Source organism: Ranitomeya variabilis, chromosome 3 (assembly GCF_051348905.1).
Source record: "Ranitomeya variabilis isolate aRanVar5 chromosome 3, aRanVar5.hap1, whole genome shotgun sequence".
In the NCBI taxonomy this organism is placed as follows: Eukaryota; Metazoa; Chordata; class Amphibia; order Anura; family Dendrobatidae; genus Ranitomeya; species Ranitomeya variabilis.
The window spans coordinates 303,029,737-303,056,761 of record NC_135234.1 but is presented as its reverse complement, the minus strand read 5'-3'; the positions used below and the strand labels follow the sequence as shown (position 1 = coordinate 303,056,761).

General features: G+C 44.4%; 2 protein-coding genes across 10 annotated transcripts in view; one reads left to right on the top strand and one right to left on the bottom strand.

The window, feature by feature from the left end:
- XKR8 (XK related 8) overlaps nt 1-13,957 on the top strand; it is a 523,821-nt gene extending 509,864 nt beyond the window's left edge. The window contains exon 3 of the mRNA XM_077295609.1: nt 12,844-13,957. Coding sequence (XP_077151724.1) covers nt 12,844-12,950 — 107 coding nt within the window. The 3' untranslated portion in view covers nt 12,951-13,957. The remainder of the gene's footprint in view (nt 1-12,843) is intronic.
- The window catches only part of EYA3 (EYA transcriptional coactivator and phosphatase 3), a 758,790-nt gene that overhangs the window by 267,591 nt on the left and 464,174 nt on the right, over nt 1-27,025 (bottom strand). For all 9 annotated transcript variants that reach the window (XM_077295600.1, XM_077295599.1, XM_077295598.1 and 6 more), the window contains one exon: nt 17,023-17,200. In XM_077295600.1, coding sequence (XP_077151715.1) covers nt 17,023-17,200 — 178 coding nt within the window. The remainder of the gene's footprint in view (nt 1-17,022; nt 17,201-27,025) is intronic.

Below are 27,025 nucleotides of genomic sequence, written 5' to 3'. Positions count from 1 at the left end.
CTCCTGGCGGCAGAAGCATACACCCCACAGTCCAGTGTCCCCCAATGAGGCGAAGGAGAAAATAAAAATTTTCATTCCTGTTATGTCACTTTGCATTAACTTCTGAAAAGCACCTGAAAGGTTAATAAACTACCTGAAAGCAATTTTTAATATGTTGAGGTGCGTGGTTTTTAAAATAGTTAACTTTTGGGGGTTTTCAATATATAGGACCACCAAAGTCATTTCAAAACTGAATAGGTCCCTAAAAAAATAAGTTTTGTAAATTTCCTTGAAAAAAACTGAAAAATTGCTGCTACATTTTTAAACCTTCTAAAATGTTAAAATAAAACAACATTTTACAAATGGTGCTGCTACAAAGCAGACATGTGGGAAATGTTATTTATTAATGTTTCTGTGTGGTGTGACTATCTGGATTAAAGGGATATTTGAAAATTGCTAATTTTTGGAAATTTGTCAAATTTCTGTTATTTTTATAAACACTAAACATATCAACCTAAATTTACCATTATCATAAGTTATGTGTCACGAAAAATCAACAACCTCAAAATCAAATGGGATATGATGAAGCATTACAGAGTTAATACTACATAAAGTGACATGTCAGATTTCAAAATTTCGCTCAGTAATTAAGGGGTTAAGAAGGTCTCTTACCCTCTGGATCCCTTTTTGTTTCCAGTGTTTATATTATTTGTTTAGTTTCACTTGCAGGAAGGTAGGGACTTTCCACAATGGCGTATATTTAGATATACTACATGGGAGTTTGTATAGTTTTCTAATTGCCTTCCAAGTACAAATAGTGTTCCTCAACAGACAACTTCACAAATCATCGAAGTTTCCCTGTAGTCATATCTAATATTGCAAATAAATGGAATCAGTCACCACAGTTGACTTATCTAAACTATTAAGGCTATGTGCACACTTTGCGGGGTCCTCTGCGGGTTCTCCCGCAGCGGATTTGATAAATCTGCAGGGCAAAACCGCTGCGGTTATCCCTGCAGATTTATCGCGGTTTGTTCCGCGGTTTCCGCTGCGGGTTTACTCCTATACTATTGATGCTGCATATGCAGCAATATGCAGCATCAATAGTAATGTTAAAAATAATAAAAAATGGTTTATATTCACCCTCTGACGTCCCGATCTCCTCGGCGCTGCACGCGGCGGTCCGGTTCCAAAGATGCTGTGCGAGAAGGACCTTTGTGACGTCACGGTCATGTGACCGCGACGTAACGGTCATGTGACCGTGCCGTCATCTCAGGCCCTGCTCGCACAGCAACCCTGCAACCGGATGGCCGCATGCAGCGCTGAGAGGTGAGTATATCATTATTTTTTATTTTAATTCTTTTTTTTTTTACACAAATATGGTTCCCAGGGCCTGGAGGAGTGTCTCCTCTCCTCCACCCTGGGTACCATCCGCACATGATCCGCTTACTTCCCGCATCGTGGGCACACCCCCATGCGGGGAGTTAGCGGATCAATGCATTCCTATGTGTGCAGAATCGCCGCGATTCTGCACAAAGAAGTGACATGCTGCGGAATGTAAACCGCTGCGTTTCTGCGCGGTTTTTCCCGCAGCATGTGCACAGCGAATTGCGGTTCCCATAGGGTTTACATGTAAATGTAAACGCTATGGAAACTGCCGCGGACCGGCAGCTGTAGAAACGCTGCTGATCCGCGGTAAAACCTGCAAAATGTGAACATGGCCTAACCCCTTTCTGACATCGGAAGGGATAGTATGTCCAAGGTCAGATCCCCTGCAATGATGTGGGCTCTGGCAGTGAGCCCACATCAAATCCGGGACATGTCAGCTGTTTTGAACAGCTGACATGTGCGTACAATAGCGGCGAGGAGAATCGCGATCCACCCGCTATTAACTAGTTAAATGCTGCTGTCAAATGCTGACAGTGGCATTTAACTACGGCTTCCGGCCGCGTGGCTGGAAATGAGCGCATCGCCGACCCCGTCACATGATCGGGGGTCAGCGATGCGTCAGGATAGTAACCATAGAGGTCCTTGAGACCTCTATGGTAACTGATGCCGGCCTGCTGTGAGCGCCACCCTGTGGTCATAGCAAGCCTGTAATTAAGCTACATAGGAGCGATCTGATGATCACTGCTATGTAGCTGAGCCGATCAGGCTATGCCAGCTTCTAGCCTCCCATGGAGGCTATTGAAGCAAGGCAAAAGTGAAAAAAAAAAAGTTTAAAAAAATATGAAATAAATTAAAAAAAATATAAAAGTTTAAATCACCCCCCTTTCGCCCCATTCAAAATAAAACAAAAATAAAAATCAAATATACACATATTTGGTATCGCCAAGTTCAGAATCGCCCACTCTATCAATAAAAAAGGATTAACCTGATTGCTAAACGGCGTAGTGAGAAAAAAATTCTAAACGCTAAAATTACGTTTTTTGGTCGCTGCAACATTGCATTAAAGTGCTATAACGGGCAATCAAAAGAACGTATCTGCACCAAAATGGTATCACTAAAAACGACAGCTCGGCATGCAAAAAATAAGCCCTCACCCGACATCACGAAAAATGGAGACGCTATGGGTATCGGAAACTGGTGCATTTTTTTTTTTTTTTAGCAAAGTTTGGAATTTTTTTTCACCACTTAAGATAAAAAACAACCTAGACATGTTTGGCGTCTATGAACTCGTACCGACCTGGAGAATCATGATGGCAGGTCATTTTTTAGCATTTAGTGAACTGTTATAGAAGGGTTAATAGGCTGCCTTTAACTGCCTTGCCTTTAAGTGCCTCTTGCCTTTAATTGCTAGAATTACTAGAATCTGTTAACGCAGTAGTCTGATGGTCTCCCCTCCAAGGAGACTACACTTCTTATCATGTATGTTCTCAATAGTCAGTCACAACATGTTTTTGGTACGTTGTGAGGAATAAAGGTCAGTATGACCCTGGGTGATGGTGGGGGCTACATGAGTTACATTGAAATACATTTTGTGTAAATGGTATAAAACATTGCTTTGGCTTTTAATATATCAGATAAAAGTGACTTGCTCACAGGATATGTGTGAGGTGTCCTTAGTCTCCAAGTGCGCTTGTAAAATAACGGGTGTAATTCCACAATTAGGCCTCACTGGTGATCTATCAGCTGACAATGGGTCAGAATGAAAACAGCTACGACAGTTTGGCGCCCAACGTGGGGCCGTGTAACCAGCCGCCTTATTCGGAATCCGTATGTGGGAGCTTCCTGAGAGATTGGACAATGCAAACAACAGCTGCAGCAAGGTGAGAAATGTTATTCTTACAATCTGTTTGCACCTGCAATCTCTCTTCCGGATTTCTCCATACCTCTGGGTAAAAGGCTGCGAACAGCACGGTTCAAAGAATCCACATCACCAGTGAGTTTTGTCTGTTTATGTCCGTATGAGAGTTGAATAATAGAGTAATAAGATGATAATTGTGATAATTGTTATCTGTATTCTTTGTCAATATCCTAATTGGTTGTGTATTTGTTTAGTGTGTAAGTGTGTAATACAAGAGCTGGGATAGGCTCTGTGCAGTGTTGTTATTTTGGTCATTTTGGATTGGCAGTACATTATATGAAGCTGTATTTTGTATAAGGCCGTGGTTTTTGTTGTTTGGCCTTAAATTGTTTTCAGAGTGTCAGTGGACACTGCTGCAGTTTTATTTATATAGAGTTGTGTTAATTCCAAAGTGCAAAATAGGCAGGCTGTGTGAACCTTGTATGTATGTCCATGAGAAGCTCTGATTGAGATAAGGGATTTTCTTCTTGTAAAATCAGCTAGAAAGGAAAAGGAAAAAAAAAACAATCCCTGAGCATGAATGAATGATCACATAAGTATCATTACTTATCTGTTGTTGAAGGTCCAGGATGAATGAGTTGTGGATATGTCTATATGTGGTTTGGCCGGACGCGGTCAGAATCAGCTTATTCAAGTCGTGCAGTGATTTGCCTGTATAGAGAAATTGTTTTTAATTCCAAGAGGATGAATGTTTTGTAAACTGCTGTATTCTGTTTCTGTGTGTGTGAGGCACCAAGCTCTTATCAGCGCGGAATACCTGATGAGAGGAGGGAGTTGAGCCCCTGCGCGACTTGCTGGAGATTTCTCCCCTCGGTGCTGTGGGCCAGAGGAAGGGGGGCATAGAGCTGCGCTCAAATATTGTCCTTGGTTTGGTACACGCTGAGAGATTTGTGTTTAAACAATAGTACAATATTGTAAGTTGGAAATTGAAAGTGATTGAAAGATTGGTAAAAAAATTCTCCTGCTTCAAGTTGAGTGATTGATATAGCAAATTGAGGATCAACAGAGGAGGTAGCCAACTGCACGGCTGATGTAGTATAGGTGGTGTAACCTGCTACAGTCAGTCTACGGCATTAGGTGGTGTAACCTTGCCATCCATGGAGCTGTGCTAGCCAGCTTATTTATCGAGTGGTAGGTGGTGTAACCTGCTTGGTAAAATCCTTTAAGTCCACCGAGTGGTAGGTGGTGTAACCTGCTCGGTGTTGTTGAGCGGATAAGTTGAAGCCATGGGCAACTTATTCTGTGTGCAGTCAGGGCCCCGAATGGGATCCAAAAACCGCTGTATATATTGGAAAAAGGAAGCAGTGAAAGATGTAAAACCAATATTGAAAAAGGCAAAAATGCCAGTGAGTGGATGTTTGGATGTTCAAAAAGGCACAGACAAAGGAGGAAAATAGCAAGTGAATAAATGGCGTCAGAGAGTGCAGCAGGACGGAAGTAAGGTGTATTATGAATGTTTTGATGCTTAAAAGTCCGACTATGACTGACACATTACTGCTACGGTTATACCTTTGTATAACCAGAGACCCAGACAAGACAGATGGACTTGTAAACACTGTGGTCAGACAAACCCAGACTGGAGAAATACTTGTATGATCTGTGCTGAAACCCTACCTAAGAGAATTGCACTGAATCCTGTCCAGACAAGATCACATGTAGTGACATAAGAAGCTGACACAGGATTGTGGTTGGTGGATAGTGGGGACATTAACTTTTGAGAGTAGGCTGACAGTAATCCTTTTGGGAAGGAGCTGTAGACCAGCATGCCATGTCACCCCCAACCGGTCATCTAGTCACCCCCACCACCAGAGAACCAACCACATCAGGTAGGGTAAGACAGATACAGGAGTATTATCCCTGGAGGCCCTCTGACTAGCTAGCTACGCTAAAACATGCAAAACAATTGGCTGACCCTGAGAACCAACCTTTCCCATTTTTCAGATAAAGACAATATGATGGACGTATAAGTGCACCTGGGCAGGCCTAGGGAGTTAGTGAGCACAAAAGCAGGCGACTTGCTAGGACACATAATTAAGACTTTTACAGATGTGACAAAAGGAGAGAGTGTAGAGATGTACTTTGGACAGTTACAGCTGAAATGAGAAGACATGGGGTACAGTCCCATAAACCCACTTGATGTTAAATATTGGTAAGTACATTCATTGACGGTATGACCAAAAGCTTACAAGACGCAGTACAGACAGCAAGACCTGAATGGAGAAATGTACATCCAAAGACCTCCTTAAAAGTTGCTAAAGGAGTTGAACAAACTAGGACAATAAGACGACGTGTCATGTACGCTGGAGTACAAGGAAAACAGTAGAGACGCAGTAAGGGACCTAAGAACTTAGAAACAGTAAAGTGCTGGAATTGTGGAAAAAATGGACACTCAGACCAATCTTCCACCTTCTTTACCTCCAGACTAGGAAACTGACAACCCAGTGACAAATGTGTGCCCTGCTCTTGTCCCCTCCGGACCTGGTCCTGCCTTGATGGCCACCATAACAATGCCGGGAGGGAAGGAGACATAATTCTTGATTGACACTGGGGCAGCCGGAACTGTGGTACACAAAGACTTGATAAAGCCAGACATGATTACTGACGAGGCTGTGGAATGCGTGAGTGTAGAAGGACAAGCGACTGAAGCCCCTATGACTAAACAAATAAGACTAGAATCACGAGACAGCCAAGAGGTGCTTACAAATTTATTGTTAATGACAATACCCCTATGGATTTGCTGTGAGCAGAGTTGAGTGCTGGCTAGGCCACCATACAGTACTCTCCTGAGGGTATTACAGTCACAAGTCCCCTTTCATATAAACATTTGTTGCAGAAGGACGCCAGGGTCTTCCATGTGCACATTATACCTCAGGTAAATCCATAGAAGAAAAGAGAGAGCACTCACCGTCCGTGTGTTCAAGTCCGGTCTTTATTAAAGTGGCTTTACGATAAAAAACAGAGCATGGCAGGGAGATGCAGTGGAGGGACGACAGCTGTTTCGCGCTCCTGCGCTTCAACAGGTCCGATGGTGACTGCAGGTGGGTGATACCTTTACTTATACACTTCCGCTCTGGGAGTGCAAACCCAGCTGGAGTCATCACCACTAACCATACTCCTACTAATGGATAAAAACAATTAAAAACAACTTAAATAGAGCAACACTGAGATTGAATCCTTAGTGAATACAGAACACACCATAAATGATTATAAAAAGACAGACATGTCGGTTGTCTCATTGAGCCCCAAGGGACCCGTAGCATTAACCCTTAATATCCACCTTCCTTCACTTCTTAGCAATAGTCTATTGTGGTCTCCTCCCTGTTCTGGTAACTCAATTTTTTCTATTCCCGCAAATCACATGCAAGTCGCGTCACCGTCATGAACAGAACGTATATGGTTAATGAGTCTTGGGACTCCTTTACCGGTACTAATAGATCTAAAGTGTTCCCTGAAACGGACAAATAAGGGGCGAATGGTTTTCCCTATGAAATAGAGACCACAAGGGCAAAACAATACGTATACCACATATGTGGTCCTGCAAGAAATGAAATCTTTCACTACTTTGCGTATGGGGCCAATTTGTAGAATTTTACCTGTAAGATGATATTTGCAGAAATTACAATGGCCACACTTTATATTGCCCTGTGGAATCCCCCGGGATAGCCAATTTTCGCGATTAGTTTTAACCCTATTGTGCACCAGAATATCTTTTAAGTTTGTGCCCCGACGACAGGCAAACAGAGGACCTGCATTTACCGGATCATTTAATACCGGATCACTTTCTAGGATATGCCAGTGCTTGCGTATAGCCGTTCTGATACATTTGTCCATAGGGCCATATTTAAAGCTGAAAACAAATTTTCTAGATTTGGCTTCTGGTGCAGTGTCCTGTTTCCTTTCCCTGTTTGCCCCAGTATTAGCTCCTTCTGTTCTCGCCAAAGCCTGGTCTAAAACGGGGGGAGGATAACCTCTGGCTCTAAATCTGTTATATAATTCGCGTGACTGACGTGTAAAACCTTCCTGACTGCTATTGACTCTTTTCACCCTGAGAAACTGGCTATAAGGGAGTGATGTCTTGGTGTAATGGGGATGCGCACTTTTAAAATGTAAGAGAGAGTTTGTTGCTGAAGGTTTTCGAAATATCTCCGTTTGGATGGTGCCTTCGCTAATCCAAACTTTAACGTCTAGAAATTCTAAACTAGAACCCCCAAATACTGATGTAAATTTCATGTTCATATCGTTCGTCGACTCTAGGTGCATTACAAATGATTGAAAGGCCGATTGGTCTCCATCCCATACAATGAGAATGTCATCCACAAATCTTATGTAAAGTTTTATGTGTTTTAAGAAAGGGTTGTCCTCTGTATATACCTAACGCTTTTCAAAGACCGCTAGGTACAGATTGGCGAAGGTACAAGCTACGGGTGTACCCATTGCTGTACCTTCGGTTTGAAGAAACCATGAGGAATCAAATTTGAAAGCGTTGTGCGTGAGGACAAACCGCAGGCCATCACATATGAACGCTACCGTTTTTTCGTCTGTGGGGGTAGAAGAAAGGACGTTTCTTACTGCCTCTACACCCTGTTGTTGAGGGATGCGCGTGTAGAGGCTTTCTACATCTATGGATGTAAGGCAAAACCCCTCCTGCCAATTAAAACCTCTCAGTGTTTTTAAGAAATGTTTGGTGTCTCGTATATAAGAGGGAATGTCAGGAAGGAGAGGATGTAAAAGCCAGTCCAGGTAACGCGACAGGGGTTCCGTTACTGCTCCCACCCCCGACACTATTGGGCGGCCCGGTGGGGCTGATTGTGATTTATGTAGCTTAGGTACGTGGTACCAATGTGGTTTTTGTGGGAAGGCAGGAAAAAGTTTTTCTGCCTGTCTCACCGACAGTATCCCTTTTTCAATGACCGGTCTTAGGAATGATCGCAACTCATTCTTAAATTTGACTGTGGGATCCGATCTCAACGGGGAGTACGTTTCTATTTTACTTAACTGTCGGTGCGCTTCCAACATGTAATAATCTTTAGATAGAAGTACTAAATTGCCCCCCTTATCTGCTGCACGAATTACGGCATCATCCCAACTACTGATTTCTTTCAGTGCACGTTTTTCTGTTTGTGTGAGATTCGGAGGGGATTGCCGGTATATCAGAGCTTCCACCTCTTTCGTTACTTGTCTTTCAAAGATGTCTATGGCATTACCCGGTGTAATAGGTGGATGATACGCCTCCTGTGAAAGGAATATCGGCTATACGGGCTGTGTTCGTTTTAGACATATCCAAATCTGTGAGACTAAGTAACAAGAGAGCATCATTGTGTGCATCTATGTCTTCCACCGGATCTACCATAAAACCTAAGGGACCCACCGTGCAGCGCACCTCTCCTGGATGTTGCGTTTTTTCGTTACCTGCTGTGGAATAATGTTTAAACAAATGCATCTTTCTGACTGCTTTGATAACACTTCTAAGTGGGCTTCATGCAGATTACGTGTAGACAAATTCAATACTGCGGTCGGCGGTGTGTCTGTGGAAAAGTCTGTTTCCAAGACACTTGTTTCCTTTTCCGCCGATTTTCTTGTTCTATTTCTCTTGCCACCCCGCCGCGTCCTTCTTCTAAAGGGACTGTTTCCATCGGTGATGCTTCGTTCGCCGCTGAACTGGTTGAAGGTAATGGATCTTCATTCAAACTAGAGTCAGAGTCAGTAGTCAAGTAGTCCTTTTTCGATCTATAGAAGTTCCTATTTCTGTTGCCCCGAGACCTAGAGAACCTACGGGGACCTTGTGTTGTTTTGTTCTTATTCCAAGAAAATGAGAGAACCGACATGTCTGTCTTTTTATAATCATTTATGGTGTGTTCTGTATTCACTAAGGATTCAATCTCAGTGTTGCTCTATTTAAGTTGTTTTTAATTGTTTTTATCCATTAGTAGGAGTATGGTTAGTGGTGATGACTCCAGCTGAGTTTGCACTCCCAGAGCGGAAGTGTATAAGTAAAGGTTTCACCCACCTGCAGTCACCATCGGACCTGTTGAAGCGCAGGAGCGCAAAACAGCTGTCGTCCCTCCACTGCATCTCCCTGCCATGGTCTGTTTTTTATCGTAAAGCCACTTTAATAAAGACCGGACTTGAACACACGGACGGTGAGTGCTCTCTCTTTTCTTCTATGGATTCATGTGGATTAGCTTTTTTTCTGTATGAGCACCCTTGGTCCGTAGTGGTAGTGAAACGTTCCTAAGCCGAAGGGAGGTGAAACGGGAAGCCCAGGCTGAACAGTGCGCACGTCTTTTGTTTTACTGAGTTTATACCTCAGGTAAATCATGCCCAATTATAATTACACTTAATTCCATTCATTTGCCAGTTTAGTAGTTTTCTTGCACAAGATGGTAATAGTTACCGTGTATTTCTAGGTTGTCTTCATATGATATATAGTTTTTAGCCATTCATTATATTGGTTCAAATCATAGTCACTGTTTATTTGTCTTTTCCACTTCTTATACCTTATCGCAAGCAACTGGTATTGATATTTGGTATTTTTCAAATCCCTTCTTTTGTATTTGGAACTGTTAGTTATGGATTTATATAGGGCTGCTACCTTCTTAAAATAAGCTTGTGCTTTGCTGTGGCCTATGGCATTGTGCTCTCCCATTTTACGACTCAGTATCTTTCGTAAATATATATATTTTCATATATATATAATTTTCTTTTGGTAACATATTCTGTGAATCAAATTTAGTTTTCTTAAAAGGTACTCTACCCAATCAAATACGGGTATAAATAATATTTGCACATTATTGTCTGACTTATATAGACACTTGTGTAATATTGCAGAACTGGTGTATATGGCAAGAGTAGTGAAAGTCATACCTGACACCAGAATATCTGAGGACAGGGAAAAGAGTCAGGTACCAGACACCGTTTGGGCAAGGGGAAAATCTGATGTGGGTCGGCTGCCCATTCCCCTTGTCATGATTAAATTAAAAGAAGGAACCACATCTCTTTGGTTAAAGCAATACCCCTTAAGTCTAGTCAAATCAATGGCCCTGAGCAGGGATATTAAAGAGTATGTTAAGGCAGGGGTTCTGGTGCAAAGATCTTCCCCCTGCAACACCCCTTTGTATCCAATTAAGGAAAAAAGGACCCAAGGGTTCCCCTGACACAGAATAGTTCAGGACTTACAGTGAGTGTGATCTCAATTGTCCCTAATACACACACCGTACGGTTACAAAATGTTTCACAGTCATTAATTTGGCAAAATACATTCTTTTCTGTACCCCTGCACCCTGACTGACGGCATCTTTTCTCTTTTACTCGCGAAGGTAAACAATACTGTTGGACGGTCCTCCCAAAAGGGGGAAAGAACTCCCCAACCATCTATTCAACAGCGATGGCAGGGATTCTTGAGCAGTGGCAACCACCTCATCCACAGACTGTACTATTGCAGTACGTGGATGACCTCTTGCTCTGCTGCCCGGACCAGACGTCCTGCAAGGAAGCTACAGTTTCCTTGCTGTGTTTTTTTTTGGCAGAGAAGGGTAGCAAGGTCTCACGTGACAAATTACAGTATTGCAAACAAAAGGTGACATTTTTAGGACATTGTATTGCTGAAGGTACAAGACACCTGACTAAAGACAGGGAACAGGCAATACAAAATCTCCCTTTACCCAGGTCACACCAGCATTTACGTATTTTTCTAGGTTTGGTGACCTACTGTAGGCCTTGGATAAGGTCTGCTTCACAAATGATGCAACCACTCTAAGACAGGTTGTCATCAGACCCCTACAATCTCACTCAAGAAGCAATTGAGGCATGTGAGCTCACACTGACTTTTTCTTTTGACAATTTGTTCCCCACATGACATTAATGCCATACTCATACAAGTACAAACAAAACACCTGTCTATGGCTAGACAGATCAGACTCGAATGTGCTCTAATACTAATTCCTGAATACGTCACCCTCAAAAGACAATGTTCTGAATCCAGCCACTCATCTGCCTGTAGATTCAGAAAAGGGGGAATTGGTGACAGCATTAGGGAAAAAAAAAAAAAAAAAAAGTACATTGGTACGTTGACGCACAAACGTGACTGCATAGGAACTGATGAGTCAGGAGACAGTATGTTTTACATATGTTCATGAAAAACCTGTTCCTAATGCATATTTTGAAGTTTTATTTTTGTAGATGGCTCCAGATACCACCAGGATGGGCGATTCTACACTGGACATGCAGTAGTATCCTAACACGAGGTAATCCGAGTTGAACCACTCCCTCCTCACATGTCGGTGCAGGAGGCAGAGTTGAAGGCACTCACTGAGACATGTAGAGCTGCTGCAGGTAAAGTCGCTAATATTTACACAGATTCGAACTGTGCATGGGGAATATCCCATGATTATTGCCCCATCTGGAGAAGCAGAACGCTTCTTACACCAGCCGGTAAGCCCATTAAAAATGCAGAGCTGGTGAAACAATTAGTGGAGGCATTGACGTTACCAGTCCAGGTTGGCATCGTCAAGGTAACAGCACACACGGACGGTGACTCTGTGGAGGTAGAGGGCAACAGAAGGGCGGACGAGGCTGCTAAAGAAGCAGCAAGGCGGCCTAGGGAGCAGTGGACGGTGGCGGAGAGTCAGCGTATTCCAGTCACACTGAGCCTAGATGTCCTGAAATCCCTCCAGCTGCCCAAACAGAGAAGGACCAGGAGGGAGAATGGGAGCTGAGCTGAACTGAAGAAGAGTTTTGGGAGAATAAGGATAAATTGTATATACCAAGGTCCCTGTTCCTAATTATGGCACAAGCAACACTTGGCCCCACTCACACCTCAAAATGTCACATGTGTCCACGGTAGATGCCTTCCGGATCGCTCCTGGTTTCAGTTACGCAGCAGCAAAGCTCGTACGGTCATGCCTCATCTGTGCACAACACAACCCAGGTAAAACAGTAAAAATCCCTAAGAAAGCGACACCCAGACCTCTCTACCCGTTTCAGAGACTGCAGACTGACTACATACAGCTACCCAAGGTAGGAGTGTGCGAAAAATGTCCTAGTATGTGTAGATCTCTTCTCTGGTTGGCTGGAAGCCTATCTGGTAAAATGTGCAAATGCTAAAGTGACTGCAGACAAACTGATGAAAGAACTGATCCGCAGGTATGGTGTCCCAGAAACCATAGAGAGCGATAGGGACACACACTTCATGGGAAAAATAATGAGGGAAGTCATGCAGGCCCTGGGAGTACAGCAAGCATATCATGCACCATATAGATCAAAAAGTAGTGGGAAAGTGGAAAGACTAAATGGGACACTTAAACTAAAAATTCAAAGGCCATGGCAGACACAGGAAAGAGCGGGGTAGAGTGCTTGTCTCTTGCACTCGTCAGTCAGACACACTCCAAATAGAAAGACAGGCTTGTCTCCTTTTGAAGTCCTGTTTAGTAGTTTGCCAAAGACTGGTCTGTACTTTCCACAGGTGCTACAAATGCAACACGGTGCTATAACAGCCCATGTCCAGGTCTTGCAGAAAAGACTTAATGTGGTGCATAAACATGTGTTTTCATCCATTCCAGATCTTAATGCCAGTGCGGACGCACATCTGCTGAATCCAGGTGATTGGGTGGTCATACACAGACACGTGAGAAGGAGCCTATATCCACGGTTTGACGGCCCGTTGTAAAGTCCAGTTGACCACATTCACTTGAGGGAACGCCCACCTGGATCCATGCCAGTCACTGCAAAAAGATCTTTTCACTAGCAGAAAGACTGTTGTTCTAATCACCTTGCTGGCAGTGGTAGGATGTTTGCACCTTACAGAGACACTGAATACACTTTTAAATGTCGACAAGGACAAAAACTGCTGGACTGTTGGATCTGTACACACAGCCCAGTATCTGCAAGGACTATGCTGTACTCTGCCATACCCCAGGAGCCAAGGAGGGTATTAACACCACACTGCATACACAATGAGACTTGGACTCAGATTTTCTTGGTTCCTTAAAGTTATTAATAAGACTAATACAATATAGAGACTCCTTTTTAAATCCAGCTGATTGGCTTAGCGGCCTAGAGGGAGGATTATTTTTTACTTGACTTGACAGACTTGTATGCAAATTTTCTTGCTTTGCTTATTGTTTTATGTAGCCGTAAAAGCGCTAATATATGTATTACCTAAGGCTGAACCTTCTGTAGTGTACCATAAGCCCCGTATGGCCACTGCTGACGGGGGAGGTGAGTGTCCACACTGAGGGTGGATGGGCGAAGCAGGTAGAAAGCCCCCTTGTGGGTACTAGACCCATGAGACAGTAGCTCCTTTGTGGACATCAGCTAACCCCGTAGCAAAGGTTATAACATTTACAAAAGGGGGAAATTGTTATAGAAGGGTTAATAGGTTGCCTTTAACTGCCTTGCCTTTAAGTGCCTCTTGCCTTTAATTGCTAGAATTACTAGAATCTGTTAACGCAGTAGTCTGATGGTCTCCCCTCCAAGGAGACTACACTTCTTATCATGTATGTTCTCAATAGTCAGTCACAACATGTTTTTGGTACGTTGTGAGGAATAAAGGTCAGTATGACCCTGGGTGATGGTGGGGGCTACATGAGTTACATTGAAATACATTTTGTGTAAATGGTATAAAACATTGCTTTGGCTTTTAATATATCAGATAAAAGTGACTTGCTCACAGGATATGTGTGAGGTGTCCTTAGTCTCCAAGCGCGCTTGTAAAATAACGGGCGTAATTCCACAATTAGGCCTCACTGGTGATCTGTCAGCTGACAATGGGTCAGAATGAAAACAGCTACGACAGAACCTAGCAAAAAAAGCCAAACAAAAATCACGCATGGGATTGCACTTGTTTTGCAATTTCACCGCACTTGGAATTTTTTTCCCATTTTCTAGTACACGTCATGGTAAAACCAATGATGTTGTTCAACAGTACAACTCGTCCCGCAAAAAAATAAGCCCTCATATGGCCATATTGATGGAAAAATATAAAACTTATGGCTCTGGGAAGGAGCGGAGCGAAAAACAAACCCGGAAAAACGGAAAATCCCAAAGTCATGAAGGGGTTAATATGGGCATACAGGTTATAGAATACCGAAAAAGTCCTACCTGTATGCATCAGATGCCTTGTTGAGAAATTATCTTTTATCACTTCATATAAGCGACCTCACCCAGGCTCTGGGCAGGACGCTGCCTGGTAGATAACTCTGCCTCCAGAGCTTATTTTACATGAAGGGGGCGTTACCACTGAGACAAGTAACTAACAGAACAGGATAAATGAAATTTGTCTTCTTGCACACACATTTTCTGCTTCTCTCTGAGGTCTGCTGTATGCCAACAATATTACAACCCTGTTTGCCTGTGAGATGGAAGCTGGAGCTGAGGAGTCTGTAGATGTGTCAGGAATAACCACACACCGCTCTGCAGTGAGATCAGGAGAGCAGAGAGTGGCCATTATATACCACACTGGTAACTCTCCTTCGTGTAAAACAATATTGGGGACAAAGTTACCTCCATGCACCATCCGCCACAGAGCCTGGAAGAGGTCACATATGAAGTGATAAAAGCTTATTTCTCAGCAACAGGGCATCTAATGAGGCATATAGGTAAGGCTTTTTCAGCACTCTATAGCCTGCATGCCTATAGTAATAGTTTACGTAGGTCAAATGTGGTGACATATTCCCTTTAAGTTGTATGGTGAGGTTAGCTCGCTTTCTAGTGCTATATTAGAATAGTACATTGTTCCCATTTACCCAATCTTGAATACATAACCTAGTGCTGCTAGGTTATGTATCCTAGTTAGATGTAATCTGAATTCCACCCTCTTGTTTCTTCATAGTCAATTATAAGGTATTGTAATTGTTTAATATCGCCATTGTGCTTTTTTGCCTCCCTCTTGTGACAACACAACAGTGGCATAGTAGGTATCCTGTGCCACCAACAAAAAAAATAAAATAAAGCAATCCAACGGTAGTCTCATATAATGACAATAAAACTGGTAGTACACAAAGCATACCATCAGCTACGTCCGCTAACTTCCTTAACACTTCCCCCCCCGAAGCCTGTTTTCAACTTCCTGACCAGACCATCTATTTAAATTCTGACCACTGTCACTATGAGGTAATAACTCTGAAACGCTTCAACGGTTCCTAGTGATTCTGAGATTGTTTTCTCGTGACATATTGTACTTTATGATTTTCATTTTTTCAATAAAATTTCGGAAACCATTTTTTATTTAGAGACCACCTCACACTTGGTCACTTTGAGAGGTCTATATGACAGAAAATACCCAAAAATGACACTATTCCAAAAACTGCACCCCTCACGGTACTCAGAACCACATTCAAGAAGTTTATTAACCCTTCAGGTGCTTCACAGGAGCTGAAGCAATGTGGAAGGAAAAAATGAACATTTAACTTTTTAGTCACAAAAATGATCATTCGGCAACAATTTGTTTATTTTCACAAGGGTAAAAGGAGAAAATGATCCACTAAAGTTGTTGAGCAATTTCTCTTGAATACGCCGATACCCCACATGTGGGGGAAAACCACTGTTTGGGCGCACAGCAGGGCTCGGAAGGGAAGGAGCGCCTTTAACTTTTTGAATGCAAAATTGACTGGAATTGAGAGTGGACGCCATGTTGCATTTCAAGAGCCCCTGATGTGCCTAAACATTGGAAACCCCCACAAGTGACCCCATTTTGGAAACTAGACACTTTAACGAACTTATGTAGCTGTGTGGTGAGCACTCTGAACCGTCAGGTGCTTCACAGAAGTTTATAACGTACAGCTGTGGAAAAAAAAAATCAAATTTTTTTCCACAAAAATGATTTTTAGCCCCATTTTTTTTATTTTCACAAAGGTAAAAGGAGAAAATAGACCACTAAAGTTGTTGTACATTTTCTCCTGAGTACGCAGATACCCCATATGTGGGGGAAAACCACTGTTTGTGCGCATGGCAGGGCTCAGAATGGAAGGAGTGCCCTTTTGGATTGCAGACTTTGATGGAATGGTCTGCGGGTGTCATGTTGCATTTGAAGAGTCCCTGATGTGCCTAAACAGTGGAAATCTCCCAAAAGTGACCCTATGTTGGAAACTAGACCTCCCAAGGAATTTAGATATGTGGTGAGCACCGTAAACCTCCAAGTGCCTCACAGAAAATTATAATGTTGAGTCATGAAAATAAAAAAGTCACAGCGAGAGTTCACCAGGCAATCACAGCGCTCGCCGACGGGGGTCTGGGGGGTGAGGGGGGGTCGGATTAGCCCCACGTGGTGACGTGCCAGGATGGTCTGCTATGAGAAACAGCAGCCATCCTCACCTAGTCAACGCGCGATGACCGGAAATAGCAGCGCCGTACTAGTACTGCGGTTTGTGGGAAAGCAGTTCCCGCAGAGCAGTACTAGTACGGTGCATGTCAGGAAGGGGTTAAAATAATTGTACGGATCATTATGGGACAGGACTACTTTGTCTCAGCTCTTACTCCCTGGGAACATAGGATCCATCAGACATGTAGAAATCCAACATCTTACAGCCATTTTAGTACCACATAGTGCACTGCACAGCAATAGGCTTTGTATTAGGTAAAAGGCTGTGTCCATGCACCAGTGCAAGCCAAGTATTTGGGGTCACAAAGGATGGAAGTCTACCACACATGTGGTATGTATTCTATTTAGTTTAGGGATACATCATAACCACATGTTTTATCTCCACTCTTCAACAACAGGAGTAATTGTAGAATATACATACCAGAAACTGGTCTTTGAGCAGTCTGTGCTGGAGATGTTGAACCACTTTTATTCTCTTGAAAATCTGAAGTCACCGTGCTGTTCTCTGAAGTGCCAGCTGATGTTGCTGTTGTGAAATTTTCATTTGGATAACATTGTTGATATGGATTTTGTCCAAGGATTGTATATATGGGATATTCCTTAAAGAAACAGTTAAACATAAACAAATATACTTAAAGGGAAGGTGCCATAAAAAAAAAAAAAAAAAAAAAATTCCAGCAATTGAAAAAATGTAAAGAATTAATGTTTAAATGTTCTTAAAAAATATTATCAATTGTTTATAATTTAGTAAACTATGAAAAATAATTTTAAAAGGTTTGGCATTTCCACTTTTAAACACTAGGGGGAACAGCTACTGAAATTTGACAAATCTAGTGTACAACTTGCTCACATTACTGCACTGCAGTAATTATGGGCGGGGTCTGCTGACATGTGTGTGATGTCTCCTCTCCTCCCCTTCTGGTGTTTGCTAAGGGATGAGAGGATTCAGGAACACAGTGTGCAGCCATTTTGTTGGTGATTGCAAAGTTATACTGACAAGCAGACAGTCTCAGAGGATGGCAGGCAGCAAGGATTCTGGGAGATATATGGGGGAAGGAGCGGGGTGACAGCAGCACAGCGTATTTCAGGAGAGCAGTGTGCTGGTCTATGGAGGGGCACCCTGTTCGGTGCGCGGATCAGCCAGGGATTGTACATGGACGCTGTATTTTTTACACATGGATGGGCCGACTGCTTGTCTGCTCCACAGAAATCCAGGAAACATTTCTGCTGATTGATGGCCTGTTCTGATCCAGACATTGCATGCAAAGACCCCAATCCCCTCCTCAGCTCCTGTCCTGGCGATGTGTGAAAGCGAGGTGACAGGCTGTCACGGGGAGACTAGGTGGGCAAGAGCTAATAACCCGGGCCCCTGCAATTTCCCTCTGACTAGGGAAATCCTGACTGACCCTATACCTAGAGTTTACACTGATGGTGGGCATGTCTAGGCCTCGACCCTCACCCTGTCTCCTGTTTCAACCCTAGGCTGAAATCACCGCCCACCACCCAGTGAAAAGATCATACACCAATACCCACAGTTAGCACAGACAAGGATAACAGAAAATATACACCACGCCGCAGTCACTCAGGAATACACTATAAGTAAATAAGACAAAGGGAAATACACCACCAGCAACGATACTCCAACTACTAGCTCACCACTCCAGACCGAGATAACCACGCACAAGACAGAAGCTATAATTGGCGACGCCCAATGTTCAGGAGAACTATTTAAAGGCAGTGGGCATGGCCCAGCTTCCAATCCGAGCACCAGGTAAATTAACCCCGGACCAGCTAGATAAAATCTAGCCGACGCCAATGAGCGCATAGTGGACAAAAGCAGAATTACCGCTGTCTGTCGAACGACCTGGTCTGAACAGCGTCCGACATGACAGTACCCCGCCTTCTACGAGGGACCCCAGGGCCCTCACGGCTTATATGACCCGGCTTGTACGGATGGCGGCGGTGAAACAACCTGACCACCCGATCCGCATGAACGTCCGAGGCTGGTACCCAGGACCTCTCCTCAGGCCCATAACCACGCCAGTGTACCAAGTACTGTAAAGTGCGGCGCACTATACAAGAGTCAACCACCTTGGAGACTTCAAATTCCAAATTACCATCCACCAAGACTGGAGAAGGCATTGGTGTCGCGTCCACAAGACCCACCACCTTCTTTAACAACGATCTGTGGAACACGTTGTGTATTTTATACACCGTAGGAAGCTCCAACAGGTACGCTACTGAGTTAATGACAGCGGCGACCCTAAATAGACCAATAAACCATGGACCCAATTTAAGGGATGGTATTTTGAGTCTTATGTTTTTTTGTGATAACCATACCCAGTCATCCACACTCAGGTCTGGACCTGACACACGCCTACTGTCAGCCACACGTTTGTACCTAGCACCCACACTCAACAGGCGCTGTTGAACTTTCCTCCAGACTGATGACAATTGTGCTCCTAACTGGTCCTCCGGAACGCCGGAAGAGCCCCTCTGATTCAAAGTACAAAATTGAGGATGTAGCCCGTAAACACAAAAAAACGGAGACTGCCCAGACGACTCTTGGCGGTGATCATTGATGGCAAACTCAGCCAAAGGAAGGAACGTAGACCACTCCTCCTGATTATCAGAGACAAAGCAGCGTAAGTACTGTTCCAAATTTTGGATCATACGCTCAGTCTGACCATTTGACTGAGGATGAAACGCCGAAGAATGAGACAACTTGATCCCCAGCCGTGAGCAAAATGCTTTCCAAAATTTTGCCACAAACTGAGTACCCCTATCAGACACGATGTCAGACGGAACCCCATGAAGTCTGACCACCTCCTGCACAAATACCTGAGCCAGAATCTTAGCGTTAGGCAACGAAGGCAAAGACAAGAAGGCAAAGTGCGACATTTTTGAAAAACGATCAACAATCACCAAGATGACCGTGTTTCCCAGCCGAGGAGGGCAAATCAGTGATGAAATCCATGGAGATCTCCGTCCATGGCTTACTAGGTACCTCAAGAAGAAGTAGTGTGCCAACAGGACGGGAGCGGGGCGTCTTAGCCCTAGCGCACGTGGTACAAGCTGACACGTATGAGACCACGTCCTGTCGGATCTTGGGCCACCAAAACCGACGTGATACCAACTCCAAGGTACCTCTAACCCCTGGGTGGCCAGCCAGGACAGCATCATGATGCTCCGCCAAAACCGTTAAGCGGAGATGAAGCGGTACAAAAGATTTGTTGATGGGAAGCTCAGATGGTACCTCCTCCTGAGCCTCGGCAATCTCAGCCTCAACCTCGGTAGTGAGAGCCGAAACCACAACACCCTTTTGGAGGATGGGTACTGGATCCTCCCGAGGTTCTCCCCCCGGAAAACACCTGGAGAGAGCATCCGCCTTAGTGTTTTTAGACCCCGGTCTGCAAGTGACAACAAAATTGAACCGCGTGAAAAACAATGCCCAGCGAGCCTGCCTGGGGGACAGACGCTTGGCTGACTCCAAGTACAGCAGATTCTTATGATCGGTAATAACAGTAACCTGATGAACCGACCCCTCCAAGAAGTGTCGCCATTCCTCAAAGGCCAACTTGTTTGCCAACAACTCCCTGTTGCCGATATCGTAGTTACGTTCGGCGGACGACAGTTTCTTGGAAAAATAGGCGCAAGGACGCAAATCACTCAAAGATGAGCCTTGTGATAGTACCGCCCCCACACCAACCTCAGACGCATCGACTTCCACAACAAAAGGTTTTGATACGTCTGGCTGTACAAGAATGGGGGCTGAAACAAAACTGTTCTTAAGAAATTCGAACGCGCGCACAGCAGCCTCAGGCCAAACGGAGAAATTCGTACCCTTTTTAGTGATGTCAGTAAGCGGGTTTAGCAATGATGGAAAAATCCTTGATAAATTTCCTATAGTAGTTAGAAAACCAAAGGAACCGCTGAAGTGCTTTCAGGTTATCAGGCCGTTCCCAATGCAGCACCGCTTGCACCTTAGCGGCGTCCATTTTAAAAACAGAAGCAGACACAATATAACCCAAGAAAGGCAACTCTTGAACAGAAAATACACATTTCAAGTTTAGCATACATCTTATTCTCTCTGAGAAGCTGTAACACCTGCCTGACATGATCTAAATGAGTATCACGGTCGCAAGAATATATGAGAATGTCATCTAGGTACGCGATAACAAATTTCCCCAAAACATGCGAAAACACATCATTAATGAAATGTTGGAACACTGCAGGTGCGTTAGTCAACCCAAATGGCATCACCAAATTTTCAAAATGACCCTCAGGGGTATTAAAAGCCGTCTTCCACTCATCACCTTGACGGACTCTTATGAGGTTGTACGCCCCCCTGAGGTCAAGCTTGGTAAACCACTTAGCACCTGCCACCTGGTTGAACAAATCTGGTATCAGTGGCATAGGGTATGGATCACGAACCATAATCTGGTTCAACTCCCTGAAATCCAAACACGGGTGTAATCCGCCATCTTTCTTCTTCACGAAGAAGAACCCTGCTGCCACAGGCGAGGATGAATGCCTGATGTGCCCTTTGCTCAAACTTTCAGCAATGTAATCCTTTAACCCCTTCATGACCCAGCCTATTTTGGCCTTAATGACCTTGCCATTTTTTGCAATTCTGACCAGTGTCCCTTTATGAGGTAATAACTCAGGAACGCTTCAACGGATCCTTGCGGTTCTGAGACTGTTTTTTCGTGACATATTGGGCTTCATGTTAGTGGTAAATTTAGGTTGATAATTTATTTGTGAAAAAAAACGGAAATTTGGCGAAAAATTTGAAAATTTTGCAATTTTCACATTTTGAATTTTTATTCTGTTAAACCAGAGAGTTATGTGACACAAAATAGTTAATAAATAACATTTCCCACATGTCTACTTTACATCAGCACAATTTTGGAAACAAATTTTTATTTTGCTAGGAAGTTATAAGGGTTAAAATTTGACCAGTGATTTCTCATTTTTACAACAAAATTTACAAAACCATTTTTTTTAGGGACCACCTCACATTTGAAGTCAGTTTGAGGGTTCTATATGGCTGAAAATACCCAAAAGTGACACCATTCTAAAAACTGCACCCCTCAAGGTGCTCAAAACCACATTCAAGAAGTTTATTAACCCTTCAGGTGTTTCACAGCAGCAGAAGCAACATGGAGGGGAAAAATTAACATTTAACTTTTTAGTCACAAAAATGATCTTTTCGCAACAATTTTTTTATTTTCCCAAGGGTAAAAGGAGAAACTGGACCACAAATGTTGTTGTCCAATTTGTCCTGAGTACGCTGATACCTCATATGTGGGGGTAAACCACTGTTTGGGCGCACGGCAGGGCTCAGAAGGGAAGGAGCGCCATTTGACTTTTTGAATGAAAAATTGGCTCCAATCTTTAGCGGACACCATGTCGCGTTTTGAGAGCCCCCGTGTGCCTAAACATTGGAGCTCCCCCACAAGTGACCCCATTTTGGAAACTAGACCCCCCAAGGAACTTATCTAGAAGCATAGTGAGCACTTTAAACCCCCAGGTGCTTCACAAATTAATCCGTTAAAATGAAAAAGTACTTTTTTTTCACACAAAATTTCTTTTAGCCTCAATTTTTTCATTTTCACATGGGCAACAGGATAAAATGGATCCTAAAATTGGTTGGGCAATTTCTCCTGAGTACGCCAATACCTCATATGTGGGGGTAAACTACTGTTTGGGCACATGGTAAGGCTCGGAAAAGAAGGAGCGCCATTTGACTTTTTGAATGAAAAATTATCTCCATAGTTAGCGGACACCATGTCAGGTTTGGAGAGGCCCTGTGTGCCTAAACATTGGAGCTCCCCCACAAGTGACCCCATTTTGGAAACTAGACCCCCCAAGGAACTTATCTAGATGCATAGTGAGCACTTTAAACCCTCAGGTGCTTCACAAATTGATCCGTAAAAATGAAAAAGTACTTTTTTTTCACACAAAATTTCTTTTAGCCTCAATTTTTTCATTTTCACATGGGCAACAGGATAAAATGGATCCTAAAATTTGTTGGGCAATTTCTCCTGAGTACGCCGATACCTCATATGTGGGGGTAAACCACTGTTTGGGTGCACGGCAAGGCTCGGAAGGGAAGGCGCGCCATTTGACTTTTTGAATGGAAAAATTAGCTCCAATCGTTAGTGGACACCATGTCGCGTTTGGAGAGCCCCTGTGTGCCTAAACATCGGAGCTCCCCTACAAGTGACCCCATTTTGGAAACTAGACCCCCCAAGAAACTAATCTAGATGCATAGTGAGTACTTAAAACCCCCAGGTGCTTCACAGAAGTTTATAACGCAGAGCCATGAAAATAAAAAAAATATTTTTCTTTCCTCAAAAATGATTTTTAGCCCGGAGTTTTTTATTTTCCCAAGGATAATAGGAGAAATTGGACCCCAAATGTTGTTGTCCAGTTTGTCCTGAGTACGATGATACCCCATATGTGGGGGTAAACCACTGTTTGGGCGCACGGCAGGGCTCGGAAGGGAAGGCACGCCATTTGGCTTTTTGAATGGAAAATTAGCTTCAATCATTAGCGGACACCATGTCGCGTTTGGAGAGCCCCTGTGTGCCTAAACATTGGAGCTCCTGCACAAGTGACCCCATTTTGGAAACTAGACCTCCCAAGGAACTAATCTAGATGTGTGGTGAGCACTTTGAACCCCCAAGTGCTTCACAGAAGTTTATAACGCAGAGCCATGAAAAAAAAAAAATATTTTTCTTTCCTCAAAAATGATTTTTTAACCCACAATTTTTTATTTTCCCAAGGGTAACAGGATAAATTGGACCCCAAAAGTTGTTGTCCAGTTTCTCCTGAGTACGCTGATACCCCATATGTGGGGGTAAACCACTGTTTGGGCGCATGTCAGGGCTCGGAAGGGAAGTAGTGACATTTGAAATGCAGACTTTGATGGAATGGTCTGCGGGCGTCACGTTGCATTTGCAGAGCCCCTGATGTGCCTAAACAGTAGAAACCCCCCCTAAGTGACGCCATTTTGGAAACTAGACCCCCCAAAGAACTTATCTAGATGTGTGGTGAGCACGTTCAACCCCCAAGTGCTTCACAGAAGTTTACAACACAGAGCTGTGAAAATAAAAAATCATTTTTCTGTCCTCAAAAAAGATGTTTTAGCAAGCAATTTTTTTTTCACAAGGGTAGCAGGAGAAATTGGACCCCGATATTTGTTGCCCAGTTTGTTGTGAGTATGCTGGTACCCCATATGTGGGGGTAAACCACTGTTTGGGCGCACGTCAGGGCTTGGAAGGGAAGTAGTGACATTTGAAATGCAGACTTTGATGGAATGGTCTGCGGGCGTCACGTTGCATTTGCAGAGCCCCTGATGTGCCTAAACAGTAGAAACACCCCACAAGTGACCCCATTTTGGAAACTAGACCCCAAAAGGATCTTATCTAGATGTGTGGTGAGCACTTTCAACCCCCAAGTGCTTCACATAAGTTTATAACGTAGAGCCATGAAAATAAAAAATAATTGTTCTTTCCTCAAAAATTATGTTTTAGCAAGTAATTTTTTATTTTTGCAAGGGTAACAGGAGAAATTGGACCCCAATAGTTGTTGCCCAGTTTGTCCTGAGTACGCTGGTATCCCATATGTGGGGGTAAACCACTGTTTGGGCACACGTCGGGGCTTGGAAGGGAGGGCGCACCATTTGACTTTTTGAACGCAAGATTGGCTGGAATCAATGGTGGCGCCATGTTGCGTTTGGAGACCCCTGATGTGCCTAAACAGTGGAAACCCCTCAATTCTAACTTCAACACTAACCCCAACACATCCCTAACTCTAATCCCAACTGTAGCCATAACCCTAATCACAACCCTAACCCCAACACACCCCTAACCACAACCCTAACCCCAACACACCCGTAACCCTAAATCCAACCCTAACCCTAATCCTAACCCTAATCCCAACCCTACCCACAACTGTAACCCCAACACAACCCTAACCCTATCCTTAACCCTAACCACAAGCCTAATCTTAACCCTATTTCCAACCCTAGCCCTAATTCCAACCTTAAGGGTACCGTCTCACATAACGATTTACCAACGTTCACGACCAGCGATACGACCTGGCCGTGATCGTTGGAAAGTGGTTGTGTGGTCGCTGGGGAGCTGTCACACAGACCGCTCTCCAGCGACCAACGATGCCAAGGTCCCGGGTAACCAGGGTATACATCGGGTTACTAAGCGCAGGGCCGCGCTTAGTAACCCGATGTTTACCGTGGTTAACAGCGTAAAAGTAAAAAAAAAAAAACGTACATACTCACATTTCGGTGTCCTTCAGGTCCCTTGCCGTCTGCTTCCCGCTCTGACTGAGTGCCGCCGTACAGTGAGAGCAGAGCGCAGCGGTGACGTCACTGCTGTGCTGTGCTCTCACTTTCTGGCCGGCAGACAGTCAGAGCGGGAAGCAGACGGCAAGGGACCTGAAGGACACCGAAATGTGAGTATGTACGGTTTTATTTTTTTTTACTTTTACGCTGGTAACCACGGTAAACATCGGGGTACTAAGCGTGGCCCTGCGCTTAGTAACCCGATGTTTACCCAGGTTACAAGCGAACGCATCGCTGGATCGCTGTCACAACGATCCAGCGATGACAGCGGGAGATCCAGCGACGAAAGAAAGTTCCAAACGATCTGCTACGACGTACGATTCTCAGCAGGGTCCCTGATCGCTGCTGCGTGTCAGACACAGCGATATCGTATGGATATCGCTGGAACGTCACGGATCGTACCGTCGTAGCGATCAAAGTGCCACTGTGAGACGGTACCCTAACTCTAATTCCAACCCTAACCCTAAGGCTATGTGCCCACGTTGCGGATTCGTGTGAGATTTTTCCGCACAATTTTTGAAAAATCCGCAGGTAAAAGGCACTGCGTTTTACCTGCAGATTTACAGCAGATTTCCAGTGGTTTTTTGTGCGGATTTCACCTGCGGATTCCTATTGAGGAACAGGTGTAAAACGCTGCGGAATCCGCACAAAGAATTGACATGCTGCAGAAAATACAACGCAGCGTTTCTGCACGGAATTTTCCGCACCATGGGCACAGTGGATTTGGTTTTCCATAGGTGTACATGGTACTGTAAACCTGATGGAAAACTGCAACGAATTCGCAGCGGCCAATCCGCTGCGGATCCGCAGCCAAATCCGCTGCGGATCCGCGGTCAATCCGCTGCGGATCCGCGGCCAATCCGCTGCGGATCCGCAGCCAAATCCGCACATGCCATAACCCTAACCCTACCCGTAACCCTACCCGTAACCCTAACCCTACCCCTAACCCTACCCCTAGTTCTAACCCTAACCCTAGTTCTAACCCTAACCCTAGTGGAAAACGAAAAAAAAATATATATATATTTTCTTTATTTTATTATTCTCCCTACCTATGGGGGTGATAAAGGGGGGGTTTATTTATTATTTTTTTTATTTTGATCGCTGTGATAGAACCTACCACAGCGATCAAAATGTACTTGTAAGGAATCTGCCGGCTGGCAGATTTCGGCGGGCGCACTGAGCATGCGCCCGCCATATTGGAAGATGGCGGCGCCCAGCGAGGAGACGTACGGACACCGGGAGGATCGGTAAGTATGAAGGGGTGGGGGGGGTGGATTGGAGCACAGGGGGGGTGATCGGACCACAGGGGGGGTGAATTCAAACAAGGAGGGAGCGGACAGGAGGACGGGGGAGCCGGCAGGCGGACGGAGGGGACCGGACCCCATAACGGAGGACTGGGGGGGCGATCGGTGGGTGTGGGGGGGTCACTTAAATATTTCCAGCCATGGCCGATGATATTGCAGCATCGGCCATGGCTGGATTGTAATATTTCACCATTTTTTTAGGTGAAATATTACAAATCGCTCTGATTGGCTGTTGAAAGTGAAACTGCCAATCAGAGCGATCGTAGCCACGGGGGGGGGTGAAGCCACCCCCCCTGGGCTGAAGCACCACTCCCCCTGTCTCTGCAGATCAGGTAAAATGGGAGTTAACCCCTTCACCCGATCTGCAGGGACGCGATCATTCCATGACGCATACGCTGCGTCATAGGTCGGATTGGCACAGACTTTCATGACGCAGCGTATGCGTCAAAGGTCGGGAAGGGGTTAATGCTTGTCTCTCCGGACCGGAGATGTTAAACATCCTTGCTTTAGGCAATTTGGCCCCTGGTTTAAACCTGATAGTACAGTCATAGGGACGATGGGTTGTTCAGAGTTGCCGCCACTTCTCAGAGAACACATCCACAAAATCCAGAAGTGACTCCGGAACGCTTGAAGTCACCGCAGCCACACATGTGGCCAGGCAATTCTCCTGGCAGAACTCGCTCCACTGAATTATGTCCTGAGTTTTCCAGTCAATTACCGGGTTGTGCATAGACAACCATGGAAAACCCAAA